The sequence below is a fragment of the Hordeum vulgare genome, chromosome 7H (assembly GCF_904849725.1).
Source record: "Hordeum vulgare subsp. vulgare chromosome 7H, MorexV3_pseudomolecules_assembly, whole genome shotgun sequence".
NCBI classification, from domain to species: domain Eukaryota; kingdom Viridiplantae; phylum Streptophyta; class Magnoliopsida; order Poales; family Poaceae; genus Hordeum; species Hordeum vulgare.
In genome coordinates, this window is record NC_058524.1 from 568548950 (window position 1) to 568564466 (window position 15517).

The 15517-nt window shown below is 49.4% G+C and overlaps 1 protein-coding gene across 1 annotated transcript; it reads right to left on the minus strand.

Annotated features, from left to right (window-relative positions):
* Positions 1 to 12413: 12413 nt before the first annotated feature.
* On the minus strand, positions 12414 to 14349 carry LOC123407847 (UDP-glycosyltransferase 86A1-like). Its single transcript, XM_045101076.1, has 2 exons — positions 13570 to 14349; positions 12414 to 13472 (listed from the first exon to the last, which is right to left on the minus strand). Exons 1-2 carry the CDS (start codon positions 14123 to 14125, stop codon positions 12568 to 12570), a joined length of 1461 nt encoding a protein of 486 aa, XP_044957011.1. The 5' UTR covers positions 14126 to 14349; the 3' UTR covers positions 12414 to 12567.
* Positions 14350 to 15517: the final 1168 nt, after the last annotated feature.

Sequence of the window (15517 nt, forward strand, 5' to 3'; positions counted from 1 at the left end):
GCTTGTTCTTGAATATCCATTTGGTCCCGATGACATTATGTTCCTCCGTTGGCCTAGGCACTAAATCCCAGACTTGGTTGCGCTCGAAGTTGTTAAGTTCTTCGTCCATGGCCATAAGCCAATCCTCATCATCGAGCGCTTCATGTACCTGTTGAGGTTCACAATACGAAACAAACGCGTGGTGCTCACAATAATTCCAAATCTGTTGACGGGTGGATACTCCCCTTTTTAAACTGCCAAGTACATTCTTCATAAGATGTGACTTGACTCTCAGCTTGTTCGCAATCTTGGCTGCTCGACGCTCCAAGAGATCTTCATTAGATAACGGGGGAGCATCGACTTGTTTACTTTGCTTTCCCTTGCGTCTTGAGCCGGCTGTTGGTGCCCCAGAAGGGAATTGTGAGACGGTCTCCTGATCATCTTGTCCTTCGACTTGAGCAGGTTCACTAGTTTGTTCTTGTATTTGTGGTTGCTCTTGATCTTGATCTTGTGCTTCTACTTGGTCTGGATCTCGGGGTTGCACTTGATCTTGATCATGAGCAGGTTCAGAGTCTTGGGGTAGTGCTTGAATACCCTGAGACACATCATCATTGTTGGGCAATTTATCTTGACCTTGAGCTTGTTTATTTTGTTGAGAGTCTTCTCTTTGTTCATCGGAAGCGTGTGGGGCTTGTGGAGGTGATGGCTCCACTTGAGTAGAGCATTGTCCTTCTCCTTCGGCCACAAGGGGTTCCTCAATGGGGAGTATTTGACCAATCCCCATTCTTCTTATGGCTTGGGGAGGAATTTCATCACCTACATCACACAGACCACTTTGCTCCGCTTGGGAGCCATTATTTTCATCAAACTCTACGTTACACATCTCCTCAATTAGTCCAGTGGACTTGTTGAGGACCCGGTAAGCATGAGAGTTTGTAGCATAACCAACAAAGATACCCTCATGTCCTCTAGAATCAAATTTAGCTAAACGTGCACCTTTCTTGAGAATGAAACACTTACTACCGAATACCCGGAAGTACTTGAGATTGGGTTTGTTTCCAGTTAGAATCTCATACGGAGTCTTGTTCAAGCCTTTGCGGATATAGAGCCGATTGGATGCATGACATGCTGTGTTGATGGCCTCTGCCCAGAAGTTATATGGAGATTTGAATTCTGCCATCATTGTTCTTGCAACGTCTATCAAGGTCCGGTTCTTCCTTTCTGCCACGCCGTTTTGTTGAGGGGTATATGGTGCAGAGTATTGGTGTTTTATTCCCTCATCACCTAGAAACTCATCCAAGGTGTAGTTCTTGAACTCGGTGCCGTTGTCACTTCTAATCATCAAGATCTTTGCTTCATGTTGACGTTGCGCTTCATTAGCAAAGTTGATGACCGTTTGTTGAGTCTCACTCTTCTTTTTAAAGAAATATACCCAGGTATATCTTGAGTAGTCGTCAACAATCACTAAGCAATACTTTCTGCCTCCAAGACTATCAAATGATGGAGGACCACACAGATCCATATGGAGAAGTTCCAATGGCCTCTTAGTGTAGATAAGAGTCGTTGGACGATGAGCAGTTTCATGAATCTTTCCTTCAATGCAGGCACTGCAAACACGATCTTTAGCAAAACTCACATTTGTTAGTCCACGAATATGATCCCCTGTCAGAAGGCTTTGCAAAGATCTCATATTGACATGAGCTAAACGGCGATGCCAAAGCGAGCCCACATCAACTTTAGCCATTAAACATGTCGCAGTCTTAGTGGGTCGCTTTGAGAAGTTCACCACATAAAGACCATTTTCGACATATCCAACATAGGCTACTTTAAGAGTCTTGCTCCTTAGGAGGACCACAGTATCAAGATTAAAGAAAGTGGAAAAACCCATAATTGCGAGTTGACGAACCGAAAGTAAATTGTAGGCAAGTGACTCAACAAGCATGACCTTCTCAATAGATAAATCTTGAGAGACGACCACCTTACCAAATCCCAATACCTTTGAAGATGATGCATCGGCGAATTGGACATGGGTGGGCATAGATGGAGAAGGATGCACATCCACCACTAAGTCCTTGCTTCCGGTCATATGATTTGTTGCTCCACTATCGAGCAACCATGACACCCCACCGGAAGCAAACTCCTGCAATAGATCAAGGCTTGGTTTTAGGTACCCATTTTTTAATGGGTCCTTTCATGTTAGAGACAAGTGTCTTAGGAACCCAGATAGCCCATTCAATATCCTCATCGTAGGAACCAACAAATCTGGCATAAACATGCCCATCACTAGCACAACATAAGACATAAGAAGAATTGAGTTTGCCGGCTGTGTTAGTAGGAATGGTTTTGCCCTTCGTGAGGTTTCCATAGTCCACCTTGTTCCTGTTCGCCTTCTGAGTCCCTTCACCCTCTTTGACAAAGATGTCCATGAGGGTGGGAGATCGTTTGTTCCTGTTCCTCCTTTTACCTTTTGACTTGGAGGTAAGTCCAAGTCCCTCCTTTCCTACAACACCCTTTTGAGTGCTCAAGAGGTCGTTTAGACTCTTCTCACCTTGTATGCATGCCACAAGGCCCTTCTCAAGTTTCTCCTTTAACTTGGCATTTTCCTCCACAAGATGTACATGCTCACAACAGGGGTTAGTTGCACAAGCATTATCAATTAACACAAAGGGAGGGCAAGTAGAGATCTCCTTGGTAAGCTTTGCTTGGAGTTGATCATGAGACTCTTTTAGAGAGAAATGAGCACCTTTCAAGACCTTGTGGGCCTTGTCAAGTGTGTCAAACTCCTCTTTGAGTCTGTCATGGCCAACCTCAAGAGCATACTTTTCAGACTTCAGCATACGAGTAAGAACAACATCATGATCTAGTTTCTTTTGCATTTTAGCGCAGTCATCATTATATGACTCCTCAAGAGCCAAACGAAGAGTGCGCTCCTTTTCTAGAGCATTAGATAATTCGGCAATTTCATCGGCATAGTCACGACTGTGTCCCTGAAGCTCGGAGATGGTCTCCTCATGAGACTCAATGAGGTCAGTGGCCTCACCCAGTTGTTCCAAGAGAGCAACAAAGTGCTTCTTGGGTTCTCCCTTAATAGTGCACAGAAACTTGTCAAGTTCATGCTCATCAAGTTCCCCAACATCACTATCTTCAACACAATTTAACAATGAAGGGGCAGAAGTAATGTTGGTCTTAATGATGGGAGTTACCTGATTGATACCTTTTGCCATTGGTGATGTGGTTCTCATTGGGGGCGTCGAAGAGAGACACCTTCTGGGGAGGTGTAGTGGCAATAGCAACAGTTGCCGTTGCCACTGTATCATCATCATCATCATCATCGGAAGGGTACTCTTCAAGGGCCACCATCCCTTTTGGGTGAGGTTTCTTCACAAAGTTGTTCTTGATTGGAAATGATTTGGTTTTGTCTTTGCGAATGAGCTTGCCTCCGTTGTCTTCCCTTTTCTCATAGGGACATTCGGCCACGAAGTGACTCACGTTACCACAGTTATAACATGTCCTTACTCGTTGTTTGGGTTTGAATCCACTCGAGTTGTTCTTGGTGAAGGAGGGTCTTGAGTTCCTCTTGTTGCCCCAGAATTGCCTTGATGCAAGAGCCATGTGCTCATGATAGGCATACTTTGTTTCTTCAGGGCAGCCCTCCTCTTCCTTATCTTCTTCTTCTTCTTCAAGCATTGCTTTTGCTTTCAACGCAAGGTTGGGTGAAGTTGTCTTTGATCGAACACGAGCAAGTGCATTGTCGGCTGTTCCGTTCATGATTGACATTGCAATGAATTCATCCAACACCTCACTGGAAGACAAGGAGTGGAAGTCTGGCCGCTGACGAATGATAGATGACATGGCTTTGTTGAAAGGCATGATGGCTTTAAGGAACTTGTGCTTGACCCATGTATCATCCACATCCTTGCTCCCATGATCCTTGAGTGCCACAGCAATAGCAGTCACCCTCCGATAGAGATCACGAGGGTCCTCGTCTTCCTTCATCACAAACTCATCGGCCTTATCAAGTATCACTTCATAGTTGGATCGTTGAATGCTTGAGCTTCCCTTGTACAACACCATAATATGCTCCCAACAATCCTTGGCCAAAGTGAAGGGATGCAAGTGAGGAAGATCTTCAGGTGGCACTGCAGACTGGAGGATAAACAAAGCGGAGTGATTGTATTGATTGTCTGCATCTTCTCTTGGAGTGAGGTTGCTTGGATCATGGGGATAATATCCTTGCTCGATGATTCTCCACAAGTTTGTTGAGCTGTGATTCAAATGAGACTTAATAGAAAATACCCAGTTAGCAAAGTCACCTTTCACAAGCTTAGGAGGAGGACCAACAGGATTAAGACGTGGTGCGGGAACGGATCCTCCATAGACCATGGGGGGTGGAACTGAGGCATATGTTCTAGTCCCATCCTTTTCGTGAGATGAGGGAGGTCGCATACCTTTAGCCGCTTCCTTAGAGGAGTTGGCCTCCGAATCGGTGACGGTGGGTTTAACCACCATAGTCGGTTCGGGTGAACTTTTAAATCCCTCAATTAACTCTTTAAGCATGGTCTTGACCTCGTTCATCAAGGACGTCTTGAGAGCGGCCATAGCCGTATTCAAGTCGTCCCTTGTGACCGAAGTCAAGTCCATGGCCTCGGGTTGCCCATGGTTAATTCCCTCTTCGCCTTCCATACTCTTTGGGTGGTTAAACCCTTAATAAAGAGATGTGGCTCTGATACCAATTGAAAGGATCGATATGGTTGACTAGAGGGGGGGTGAATAGACAACGACCACTTTTTAATTAATCTTAGCAAGTTAAGGTAAACAACATATGGGTTCACAAATATTACGACAATGAGGTGAACCCTAATGAAGCTAACAACGAGAGTTATTAAGACAAGTAAGATATAGTCCGCAACATAAGCATACACAAAGTAAAGGATAGAGATAACCACAAGTGGAACCGATGGAGACGAGGATGTGTTACCGAAGTTCCTTCCCTTTGACAGGAAGTACGTCTCCGTTGGAGCGGTGTGGAGGCACAATGCTCCCCGATAAGCCACTAAGGCCACCGTATTCTCCTCACGCCCTCGCACGATGCAAGGTACCGTGATTCCACTATAGGTGCCCTTGAAGGCGGCAACCGAACCTTTACAAACAAGGTTGGGGCAAACTCCACACAAAGCTTGGAGGCTCCCAACTAGACCACGAAGCTTCACCACAATGGAATATGGCTTCGAGGTGACCTCAACCGTCTAGGATGCTCAAACACCTAAGAGTAACAAGATCCGCAAGGGATTGGTGGGGGAATCAACTTTTCTCTTGGTGGAAGTGTGGATCTAGGCCTTCTCAACCAATCCCTAAAGAATCAACAAGTTTGATTGGTTAGGGAGAGAGATCGGGCACTTTTGAGCTTAGGGAGCAACAATGGAGCTTGGGGAGGTAAGAGATAAGGTTCCACAGCTAGAAGAACCCTTTATATAGTGGGGGGAAAATCCAACCGTTTTCCCACTCTCTGCCCGAGCTCCAGCGGTACTACCGCTGGCTGCAGCGGTACTACCGCTGGCACTCCAGCGGTACTACCGCTGACCAGGGGCGGTACTACCGCTGCCTAGCGATACTACCGCTGGTTGCAGCGGTACTACCGTTGGCACTCCAGCGGTACTACCGCTGGGCCCCTGGTAGTGCAAAAGCACTACCACCGCCAAGAAAGTCTTCGCAAAAAGGTCCGTCCATGAACAACCGCTAGGCAGGCGGTACTAAGCTCCTGGAGCGGTACTACCGCTGACCAGGGGCGGTACTACCGCCAGCCAGCGGTACTACCGCTAGAGCCAGCGGTACTACCGTTGGGGACCATTTTGCAAGGAGGAAAGAAACACAGTGGCGGAGGCCGCTCCAAAGATGAAGGTAAGGGAAAATATGTGAAGTGTGCGCGTGCAAAGATGGATTCCACCCAAACCTTTCCACTACGGTTCCCCTCTTAATAGTACGGCTTTCCTATGACTCAAATAAAGAGAATCGTAGAGAGCACCGTGCTTCCGTTCCATGAATGAGGAGGCGAGTCGTCTTGTGCCGTTGACGTGTGATATCTGAAACCTTAACACACACGGTTAGTCCTTTACGGTACTGTCATCAATCACCAAAATTACTTAGGCATAAACTATGCCCCAACACTTGATGACACAAAAAGAGGACGACTTGCTAGCATACCATGTCTTGCACGCCGATGCCGCTCAGGGGCGGGCCTTGACGCTCCCAAGAGTGGCACAAAACTTGTTGCACTCTTGTTGGATCACCCTCCAATGCTTCGAAATGGACACCCACCCGCGCGTGCTTGCTATTTGATACGACAGAAACTTCTTGCGCTCATGGAACTCACGGTGAACACGAATCCAAAAGGTTGAATGCTTTTGTTCGGCGTCCGTCTTGGGGTCTTGTCAAATATCTCTCCAACACTCGCAAAGAAGCTTGTCCTCGGCCGCCGTGTATGCCTTGGTCCGCTTGCTCTCGCGCTTCGGTGCCGTCCCGTCCGCTTGGTTGGCGAGCTCGTCCTCAAACAAAGGCTCCGCTTCGATGTCACACTCGTCCTCTTCCTCTAGCTCGTAGTCCTCCGGGAACTCATGGTCAAGAGGGAAGCCGTCCAGGTCCAGGCCGACCTGACCACGCATGAAGGCGGCCTGATCTTCATTGTAGTCTCGACCATCCTGGCTTTCTGTCTCGTTGGGATCGAAGCCAGCGGCGTGCGCACCACCCTCGGAGATCGTATTCTGCAAGTAATCGTCGTCGCTCGCGGCCGGCATTCCGTTGAACAAGTTGTGTGCGCCCACCGACTGGTCGACTAGCGTCTGCCGCACGCATTTCCTCGCGCCTCCGGATGACGAGCCACCGGCCACCGGTGTGGCATTGAGGTCGATGGTCGTGGGCGCGGGCTATTGGGGAACGACGCATGGGAAACAAAAAATTTCCTATGCGCACGAAGACCTATCATGGTGATGTCCATCTATGACAGGAGATTTGGATCCACATACCCTTGTAGATCGCACAGCAGGAAGCGTTAAGAAACACGGTTGATGTAGTGGAACGTCCTAACATCCCTCGATCCGTCCCGCGAACCGTCCTGCGAACCGTCCCACGAACCGTCCCGCGATCCGTCCCACGATCCGCTCCGATCTAGTGCCGAACGGACGGCACCTCCGCGTTCAGCACACGTACAGCTCGACGATGATCTCGGCCTTCTTGATCCAGAAAGCAAGACGGAGAAGTAGATGAGTTCTCTGGCAGCATGACGGTGCTCCGGTGGTGGAGAAGGATCTACTCCTGCAGGGCTCTGCCCGAGCTCCGCAGAAATACGATCTAGAGGTGAAACTATGGTGTCTAGATCTGAGTTGCACGTGGCTAAAGTTGTCTCAAATCAGCCCTAAATCACCACTATATATAGGAGGGAGGGGGAGGAGACTTGCCTTGAGGACCAAGTCCTCAAGGTGCGCCGGCCAAGAGGGAGAGGAGGAGTCCTACTCCAATCCTAGTCCAACTAGGATTGGAAAGTGGAGCCATTCTCTTCCTTCCCACCTTTTCTTTTCTTTTTTTTTGGTTTTTTTATCTTATGGCGCATAGGCCTTATTGGGCTGTCCCACCAGCCCACTAAGGGCTGGTGCGCCACCCATAAGTCCTTTGGGCTTCCCTCGGGAGGGTTGCCCCCCTCCCGGTGAACTTCCGGAACCCATTCGTCACTCCCGGTACATTCCCGGTAATGTCCGAAAACTTTCCGGTAACCAAATGAAGTCATCCTATATATCAATCTTCGTCTCCGGACCATTCCGGAAACCCTCGTGACGTTCGTGATCTCATCCAGGACTCCGAACAACATTCAGTAACCACACATATAACTCAACTATACTAAAACATCCCCGAACCTTAAGTGTGCAGACCCTGCGGGTTCGAGAACTATGTAGACATGCCCTGAGGTACTCCTCGGTCAATATCCAACAACGGGACCTGGATGCCCATATTGGATCCTACATATTCTTCAAAGATATTATCGGTTGAACCTCAGTGTCAAGGATTCATATAATCTCGTATGTCATTCCCTTTGTCCTTCGGTATGTTACTTGTCCGACATTCGATCGTTGGTATCCGCATACCTATTTCAATCTCGTTATCTGCAAGTCTCTTTACTCATTCTGTAATACAAGATCCCGTGACTTAAATTAGTCACATTGCTTGCAAGGCTTGTGTGTGATGTTGTATTACCGAGTGAGCCCCGAGATACCTCTCCGTCACACGGAGTGACAAATCCCAGTCTTGATCCATACTAACTAAACGGACACCTTCGGAGATACCTGTAGAGCACCTTTATAGTCACCCGGTTACGTTGTGACGTTTGATACACATAAGACATTCCTTCGGTGTCAGTGAGTTATATGATCTCATGGTCATAGGAACAAATACTTGACACGTAGAAAACTATAGCAATAAAACGACACGATCAATATGCTACGTTCATAGTTTGGGTCTAGTCCATCACATGATTCTCCTAATGATGTGATCTAGTTATCAAGCAACAACACTTTGCACATAGCCAGAAAACCTTGACTATCCTTGGTCAACTGCCTAGCCAACGAGAGGCTTGCTAGGGACATTGTTGTGTCTATGTATCCAGACATGTATCTATGTTTTCATTCAATACAATTATAGCATGGATAATAAATGATTATCTTTAAACAGGAAATATAATAATAACTATTTATCATTGCCTCTAGGGCATATTTCCAACACGGGCGTGGAAGGCGTGACCACGCTCACCTCAGGTGAGCACTCCCCGAGAGGCGGGAGGCCTGCGGGTACACGTGGAAGCCGGGCACCGGGTTGCAAGCCGACGCGCGGGGCGAGTCGGGCAGCAGCGGCCGAGGGAATGCGGATGAGCTGGTGCTGACCGCGGCGGCCATGACGGCGTTGGCGAGGCCGTGCTGGCTAGGATTTAACCCAACATGCAGAGCGCCTCCCTCGTTGCCGTCGCGACGCGGGCGTTGGTGACTTGCTGCTGCGCGGCGGCCGCCGCAATGGCTTCATCCCTTGCGCCCGTCGCATGCCTCCGGTCCTTCCTCTTGGCTGATTCCTTTGCCCGCTGTTTAGCCGTCAGCACCTTCTTCGGCTTCGGCGCGGCGGCCTTCCGGGAGGCGAGAGGCTTGCCTTTGTCGGGCGAGGCGAGCGAGGCCAGGTCGGCGGCGGCGTCGAGGTCGAGGTCGCCGTCCATGGCGGGTGCGGGGCAGGAGCGGGCGTGGGGCGGGAGTTTTTTTGAGGGGAAATGAGGGGAAATGGCGGTGGATGCCACCGACCGGCAGGCCCGGGGAGAGGAGTAGGCGCGCGCGCGTTTGTCTCGTGTCCGCGCCGGCGCAAATCCGGCCCACAAATGGGTCGGGAATGGGTCGCCAGGCGGACGCCAAGCGGACGCGCGTCCGTTTGTGTCGGCGCATTGGGCCTACTTTTGTGTCCGTGCCGACCCAAACGGACGATGACAGACGAAATGAGTCGCCCCATTGAAGTTGCTCTAATTAGCTAATAGAAATAAATACAATATGTCTTAAGCATCATGCATTGTGGAAATGCACATAAATTTGACCGTGTCTATTAAATTGTGACGGAGGTAGTATATGAGATGGTTTTTATAAATGAAAGAATGGATGATAGTTAGTTATTGGTATACTAAAGCTTGGACTCACGTTTAAAAGTTCTAAACGGTGGGTCTGTCGTGTTCTTCGTATTTGCAATTGCATACGTATATTTCTTCTTGGCTACAACATGGAAAGCTATTGTTTGCGGAATGAGTTGGCTTCCTAGAGAAGACATGTGTGCATTGTCAATTGAATAAGAATTGAAATGAAAAATGTTAAACACGTATACATTTTTTAAAATTTCTATATGAAAAATTGTACAATATGTATGAAAAAAGCAGACATAAAAATATTAAATGTGTATAAAAATATTCCTGATGTATAGTATGTAGACATGCGTTAAAAAATACTAGCAAAAGAGCCCGTGCGTTGCAACGGAAACAAACCATACGACACGTGCTAACTTAATAATCATGACTTAAGATCTTTATTTAAACTCACATCTACGTTGTCTCTTTTTGTGAATACATCTATGCTCTTTCTCTAACTCTCTCTCTTCCTAAGGTGAACATCAACTTTTCTGTTTTCATGTAATGTTTTGCCGATTATTGATAGTTTTTTTCTTCAATCTCATTTTGACGAGGTCTTCATTTGCAACACGGATCGACCTCAGTATGAAAAAATGGATTATGCGTTATTGATTAAAATTACAGCACAAATAGAATTTTAAAATTGTTAAATAAAATAACATCATATTTAGATTTTGCGCATCACTATTGATGAAAATTACATTATAAACAGAATTTAAAAAAGTTAATAGATAAACTGATTCTACATATGTTTCTAATAAAATTTCATATATAATAATTTAAAATTGGAGATATCGTTTAAAAGATATGATTTTTAAAGTATTTATCACTTATAATTGAACTGCAGATTAATTAATATAAAACTGAAGGACTTTTCTATGAAATTGCAGAAAACGATTCGTTCTCACACTTATGTATGTACCGCGGGTTGATTTCGGAAAAATACAGGGGGTTTAATCGAGGACACGGAGGGGTTATGTCTGACATAAGTAGGTGTTCAGGATCATTCATCTGATCATCAGTAGTTACGTCCGTTATGCGTAGATCTTCCCCCTCTTATTTCTTATACTCGTAAGTTAGCCACCATATATATGCTTAGCCGCTGCTGCAACCTCACCACTTAATCATAGCTCACCCATTAAGCTTTGCTAGTCTTGATATCTTTGAAAATGAGATTGCTGAGTCCCCTGTGGCTCACAGATTACTACAACACCAGTTGCAGGTACAGGTAAAGGATACTTGACGCGAGCGCGTTGATTGATCATTTGGAGTTGCTTCTTCTTCTTCTTCATCGATCTAGGATTGGTTCCTGGCCGGCAGCCTGGGATAGCAAGGATGGACGTCGTTCTATTTTTCTCGTTTGTTTTCGTCCGTAGTCGGACCCTGCTCTTACTCTTGATGATTATGTAATGTACTGAAGTAACTCTGATGTAGCTTGTGGCGAGTGTAAGCCAACTCTGTATATATATATCTCTTCTTTTCAGTACATGTACTTGTAACAATATCCATTCTTGCGACACGACGAGATGTGCTTCTATCCCTGACGAGGCCTTCCTGCCAAATTGAGGATAGGGTCGCATCTTGGGCGTGACAACCCGCCAGCCATCCTCGCACGCGCCGCCGTCCCCGCACGCGTTTAGCCCGCGCCGACGCCCCAGCACGCTCCGCCCGCCTCGCCTCACCTCACTGTTGGTCGTCCTTCATCGTCGGTCGCCGCCGGTCGCCGCCCTCGCCGCCCTCACCTATGTCGCTTTCCTGTGCGTTTCTAACCTCCGTGGATGTAGCAGCGTGCGCTCATGATTGCAACTCCTTGTAAAAAACAATACAGTTGCAACAAAAACAGAACGACACATGTAGCAAAATTGTATAATGGTTGCAGCATTTCCCATCATGGTTGCAACTCGCCCATGTCAACGGTTGTAGCAAAAACACAATACGGTTGCAGCAACAAAAAATGACTGATGTATCAAATTTGTATAATGGTTGCAGCATTTTTTCATCATGGTTGCAACTCGTCCATGTCAACGTTGTAGCAAAAAAACAATACGGTAGCAACAAAAAAGAATGACTGATGTATCAAATTTGTATAATGGTTGCAGCATTTTTTCATCATGGTTGCAACTCCGCCTACAAAACTCCGACGAAGTTTGGTTGCAACTCTCATGGACGTGGTTGTAACTTCTTTTATCAACGGTTGAAGCTTTTTTTATGCCGTTTGAAGCTTTTTGCACACCGCTTGTAGCTTTTTTTAATACATGCACACACAGATCAATCCATGGCAGGAGGAAGCCATGTCATCTCCCCTGTGGCTCGGCCCGAGCACCGGGATGGTGGTTTTGCAGCAGCGCCAGCGAAGGGTGCGAGGGCGTGCGGCGGTGCCTGCGGGGGAGGGGCGACGGCGGCATGCACAGAGGAGAAGCTCGCAGCGGCGGTGCCCGCGCGCGGGAGGGGGCGACGACGACTTGTGCAAAGGGGAAGCACACGACGGCGGCGCCTGCGCGGGGGGAGGGGGCGACGGCGACCTGCGCGGGTGGAAGCACACGACGGCGGCGCCTGCGCGGGTGGAAGCACACGACGGCGGCGCCTGCGCGGGGGGAGGGGGCGACGGCGACCTGCGCGGGGGGAAGCACACGACGGCGGCGCCTGCGGCGGGGGGGTGGGGGGGGACGCGGTGCGTGCGGTCGAAACGGTTCGGCCGACGCGCTGTGTATAAACGTTTACCTTTTACCTTTTACGTTTGACATCGACAGAAAAATCTGACTTTTGATAGCAATTAAGTACACACTGCACACGAACATAGCACAAAGACGCTTATACATACACCAGAATATAAACTGAACTGCATTCGTTCTCCGACGGCGGATGGACGATGCTTCAGGCTGATCGGTCGGCCCAGCTCAACATCCCCCGCAACGCCGCGTTAGCACGGCGATGAACTCATCGAAGCTCCGCTGCGATGACCCGCCGTCCGCCGCGGCGGCCTCGAGCGTCGCCCTCACCTTCTTCACGGACTCCCGGAGCTCCTCCCCCTCTTTCCCGGACATGACGCGCTCGATCGTCGCCTTCACCTCGTCGGCGAACACCGCGCCACGATCCCCGATGGTCACCCCGACACGCCACTCCCGCACGACGAGCCGCCGGTTGGTGAACTGGTCGGTGAGCAGAGGGAAGCAGAGCATGGGCACTCCGGCCCACACGCTCTCCAGCACAGAGTTCCACCCGCAGTGCGTCAGGAAGCCACCCACGGCGGCGTGGGAGAGCACCTCCACCTGGCAGCACCACGGCACCACGAGCCCGCGCCCGGCGGACGCCGCCACGAACCCCTCGGGCAGCGGGTCCGGGTCGTCGGAGCTCACGATGTCCGGCCGCATCACCCACAGGAACCTCGCGCCGCTGGCCAGGACTCCCCCGGCGATCTCGTGCAGCTCCTGCTTGGTGACGTGCGCGTAGCTGCCGAAGGAGATGTAGAGCACGGACCCCGCCGGCTGCGCGTCCAGCCAGTGGGAGCAGTCGGACTCGGCCCACATGGAGGTGGCGACGGCGCTGCGGGCGAAGCCGGCGGGGAAGATGGGACCCACGGCGTAGAAGGGCTTCTCGGCGCGGAGCGCGGCGATGGTGGATGGCTCCAGCTCCTCCACGGTGTTGCAGAGGACGTAGTCGGCGCCGCGCGCCTCCTGGAACGCCTTGAAGATGACGCGATGCACCACGCTGGTTGCGTCCGTCTCCTGCAGGTACGACATGAGCTCGTGCGGCTCGATCGCCGGCACGCCCGGGATGTACGTGATCGTGTCCTTCCGAGGCTCTGCACAGCACAACCCAGAAAGGATCTTCAAAATCGATGCCATGGCAGGCTATTTCGCGGCAATCAACTTAGACATGAGCATACTGGAGTTGCTCACCGTTGCATCCGAAGTGGCCGTTCTGGGTGAGGAGGTGGACGTGGTAGTAGAGGTTGAAGATGAGCGCGGGCTCCGTCCAGAAGGACACGTACGCGATGCCGAACTTCCGGGCCAGGGTCGCGGGCCAGACGAAGAAGGTGTCCGCGACGAGGCACGTCGTGGCCGGGTCGAGGACGACGCGGCCGAGCACCTCCTCGACGTGGCCGGAGAGCGCGTGGAGCAGCGACTCGTGGAACTCGTCGTGGTGCAGCGACCGGTCGAACCCCACGGGGAGGCCGTCGCTGACGAGCTCGTAGCGCACGTCCATCCCCGCCGAGCGCGCGCCGGCGAAGGCGTCGTGCCCGGCCGGGTCGACGCCGAGCGCGCGCGCCGTCTGGTCGTGCACGGCCTCCGTGGTGACCACCGTCACGGCGAAGCCCCGCGCGGCCAGCCGCAGCGCCAGGTGCGTCTCGGGGATGATGTGGCCCTGCAGCGGGTACACCACCACCACCGCGTGCGGCTTGCCCTTGCGGCCGCCGCCGCCGCTCGCCGCTACGCCGGACTCCTTTTGCGCCATGATCACGGGGTAGCTGCCGCTGGATAATTCCTCGGGTTTTCTGGGAGCGAACAGTCACTCCCGCCTGTCACCTCTATTATGGTTCCGTCGTCGACATCGGTGTGACCCCATGGCGTGTCGTGCCAAGGAGGCAAGACTTGAGCGCCGCCCGGGGACCCGCTTATTATCAAATCCGTCGTTATCTCTTGGCCGCCGGCCGGCCGGCATCCGATTAGATCGCTTGGCATGCAGTGTGATTTCTCTACTGCATCCGATTTGATTCGCCGCCGACCTCTTTGAAAGTTTGAACTAGTGGTGTTTGTTGCCAACGTTTAATCATTTTTTGCAGAATCTGGCGTTTCGATGTGTACGGGCCGAGGGTGAGTGCGCAGGTGATGTAGATGACAGTGCAGATTCGCTTCTCTGCTCTCTTTTTCTTTAAGAAAAGGAGGATTATTTAATGAACGCAATAATTCTCAACCGTGAATTATAACCATCGCTAGAAAACCGTGGTTAAGCTCAGCTCAAAGGTACTCCTAGGTCATGTGTAACTTTCTGGGAAGGAAAAGGGTGCAGTGAAAGTTGTTTAAAAAATATCTGTCACATGCGCATGCCGGAGAGCCAACGACGGTCCTCCTTCGCGCACATGTATGTACACTGCCCAACAACCAGCATTGTCTCAAACAAAAACAAAAAAACAATCACCATCAATGGGAATTATATATCCATGGTCCCATGGAGAAGTTCGTTGGCACATGAAGCTACGGTAGAGCTGTTCTTCCTGTCCTAGAACAATGGAACATGTTGATAGGTTACAGATTTACTAATTTGACAAATAGCTATGTCACATCTACGGCCTTCCCCCACGCGATTAAACTGTTGTACTTCGTGCAAATGATTAATCCGTCCATGTCTGCAATCACTAATGAAGACGTACTTCTTACAAAGATCACTTTCACCTATACGCGCTATAATAAGTGACGCGGTAGTATGCGTCACTTATCGTAATCTGAAAGTTTTTATATTTGTTTATTTAAAATATTTTATTTCTCAAACCCTGCAATCAAATCTTAAACTGTTTCCATCATTGAAATCTTCGCGTTGAGATCTTCAAAACTAGATCTCGTGTTCATAAGTTTCAACGAACTTTTTCTTTTACAAAAAAACTGGACGAAAAAACAAAATAGGAGCACTTTTTTTCCCTTTCCTTAGGCCCTGTTTGCAACCATTATAGATTATGATAGTCTTGATTATGAAGATAGATTATATAATTTGGTTTATAAAAATATTCTAGGTGAACATGTTTGTAGGCCAGATTATACAAACTGTAATCCAGGTTTACATTGCATAATGACCTATCTGCCATTTTTTTAAAGGATGGCGGTGACAGGAATGTAATTATATCCAACTTGA

What these genes read in the sequence shown, in the direction of transcription:
- LOC123407847 (XM_045101076.1), bottom strand. Translation starts at nt 14,125, where the DNA reads ATGGCGCAAAAGGAGTCCGGCGTAGCGGCGAGCGGCGGCGGCGGCCGC. An exon ending in CGGCCACTTCGGATGCAACG is followed by an intron (nt 13,473 to 13,569) that starts GTGAGCAACTCC and finishes TGTGCTGTGCAG; the next exon opens with AGCCTCGGAAGGACACGATC.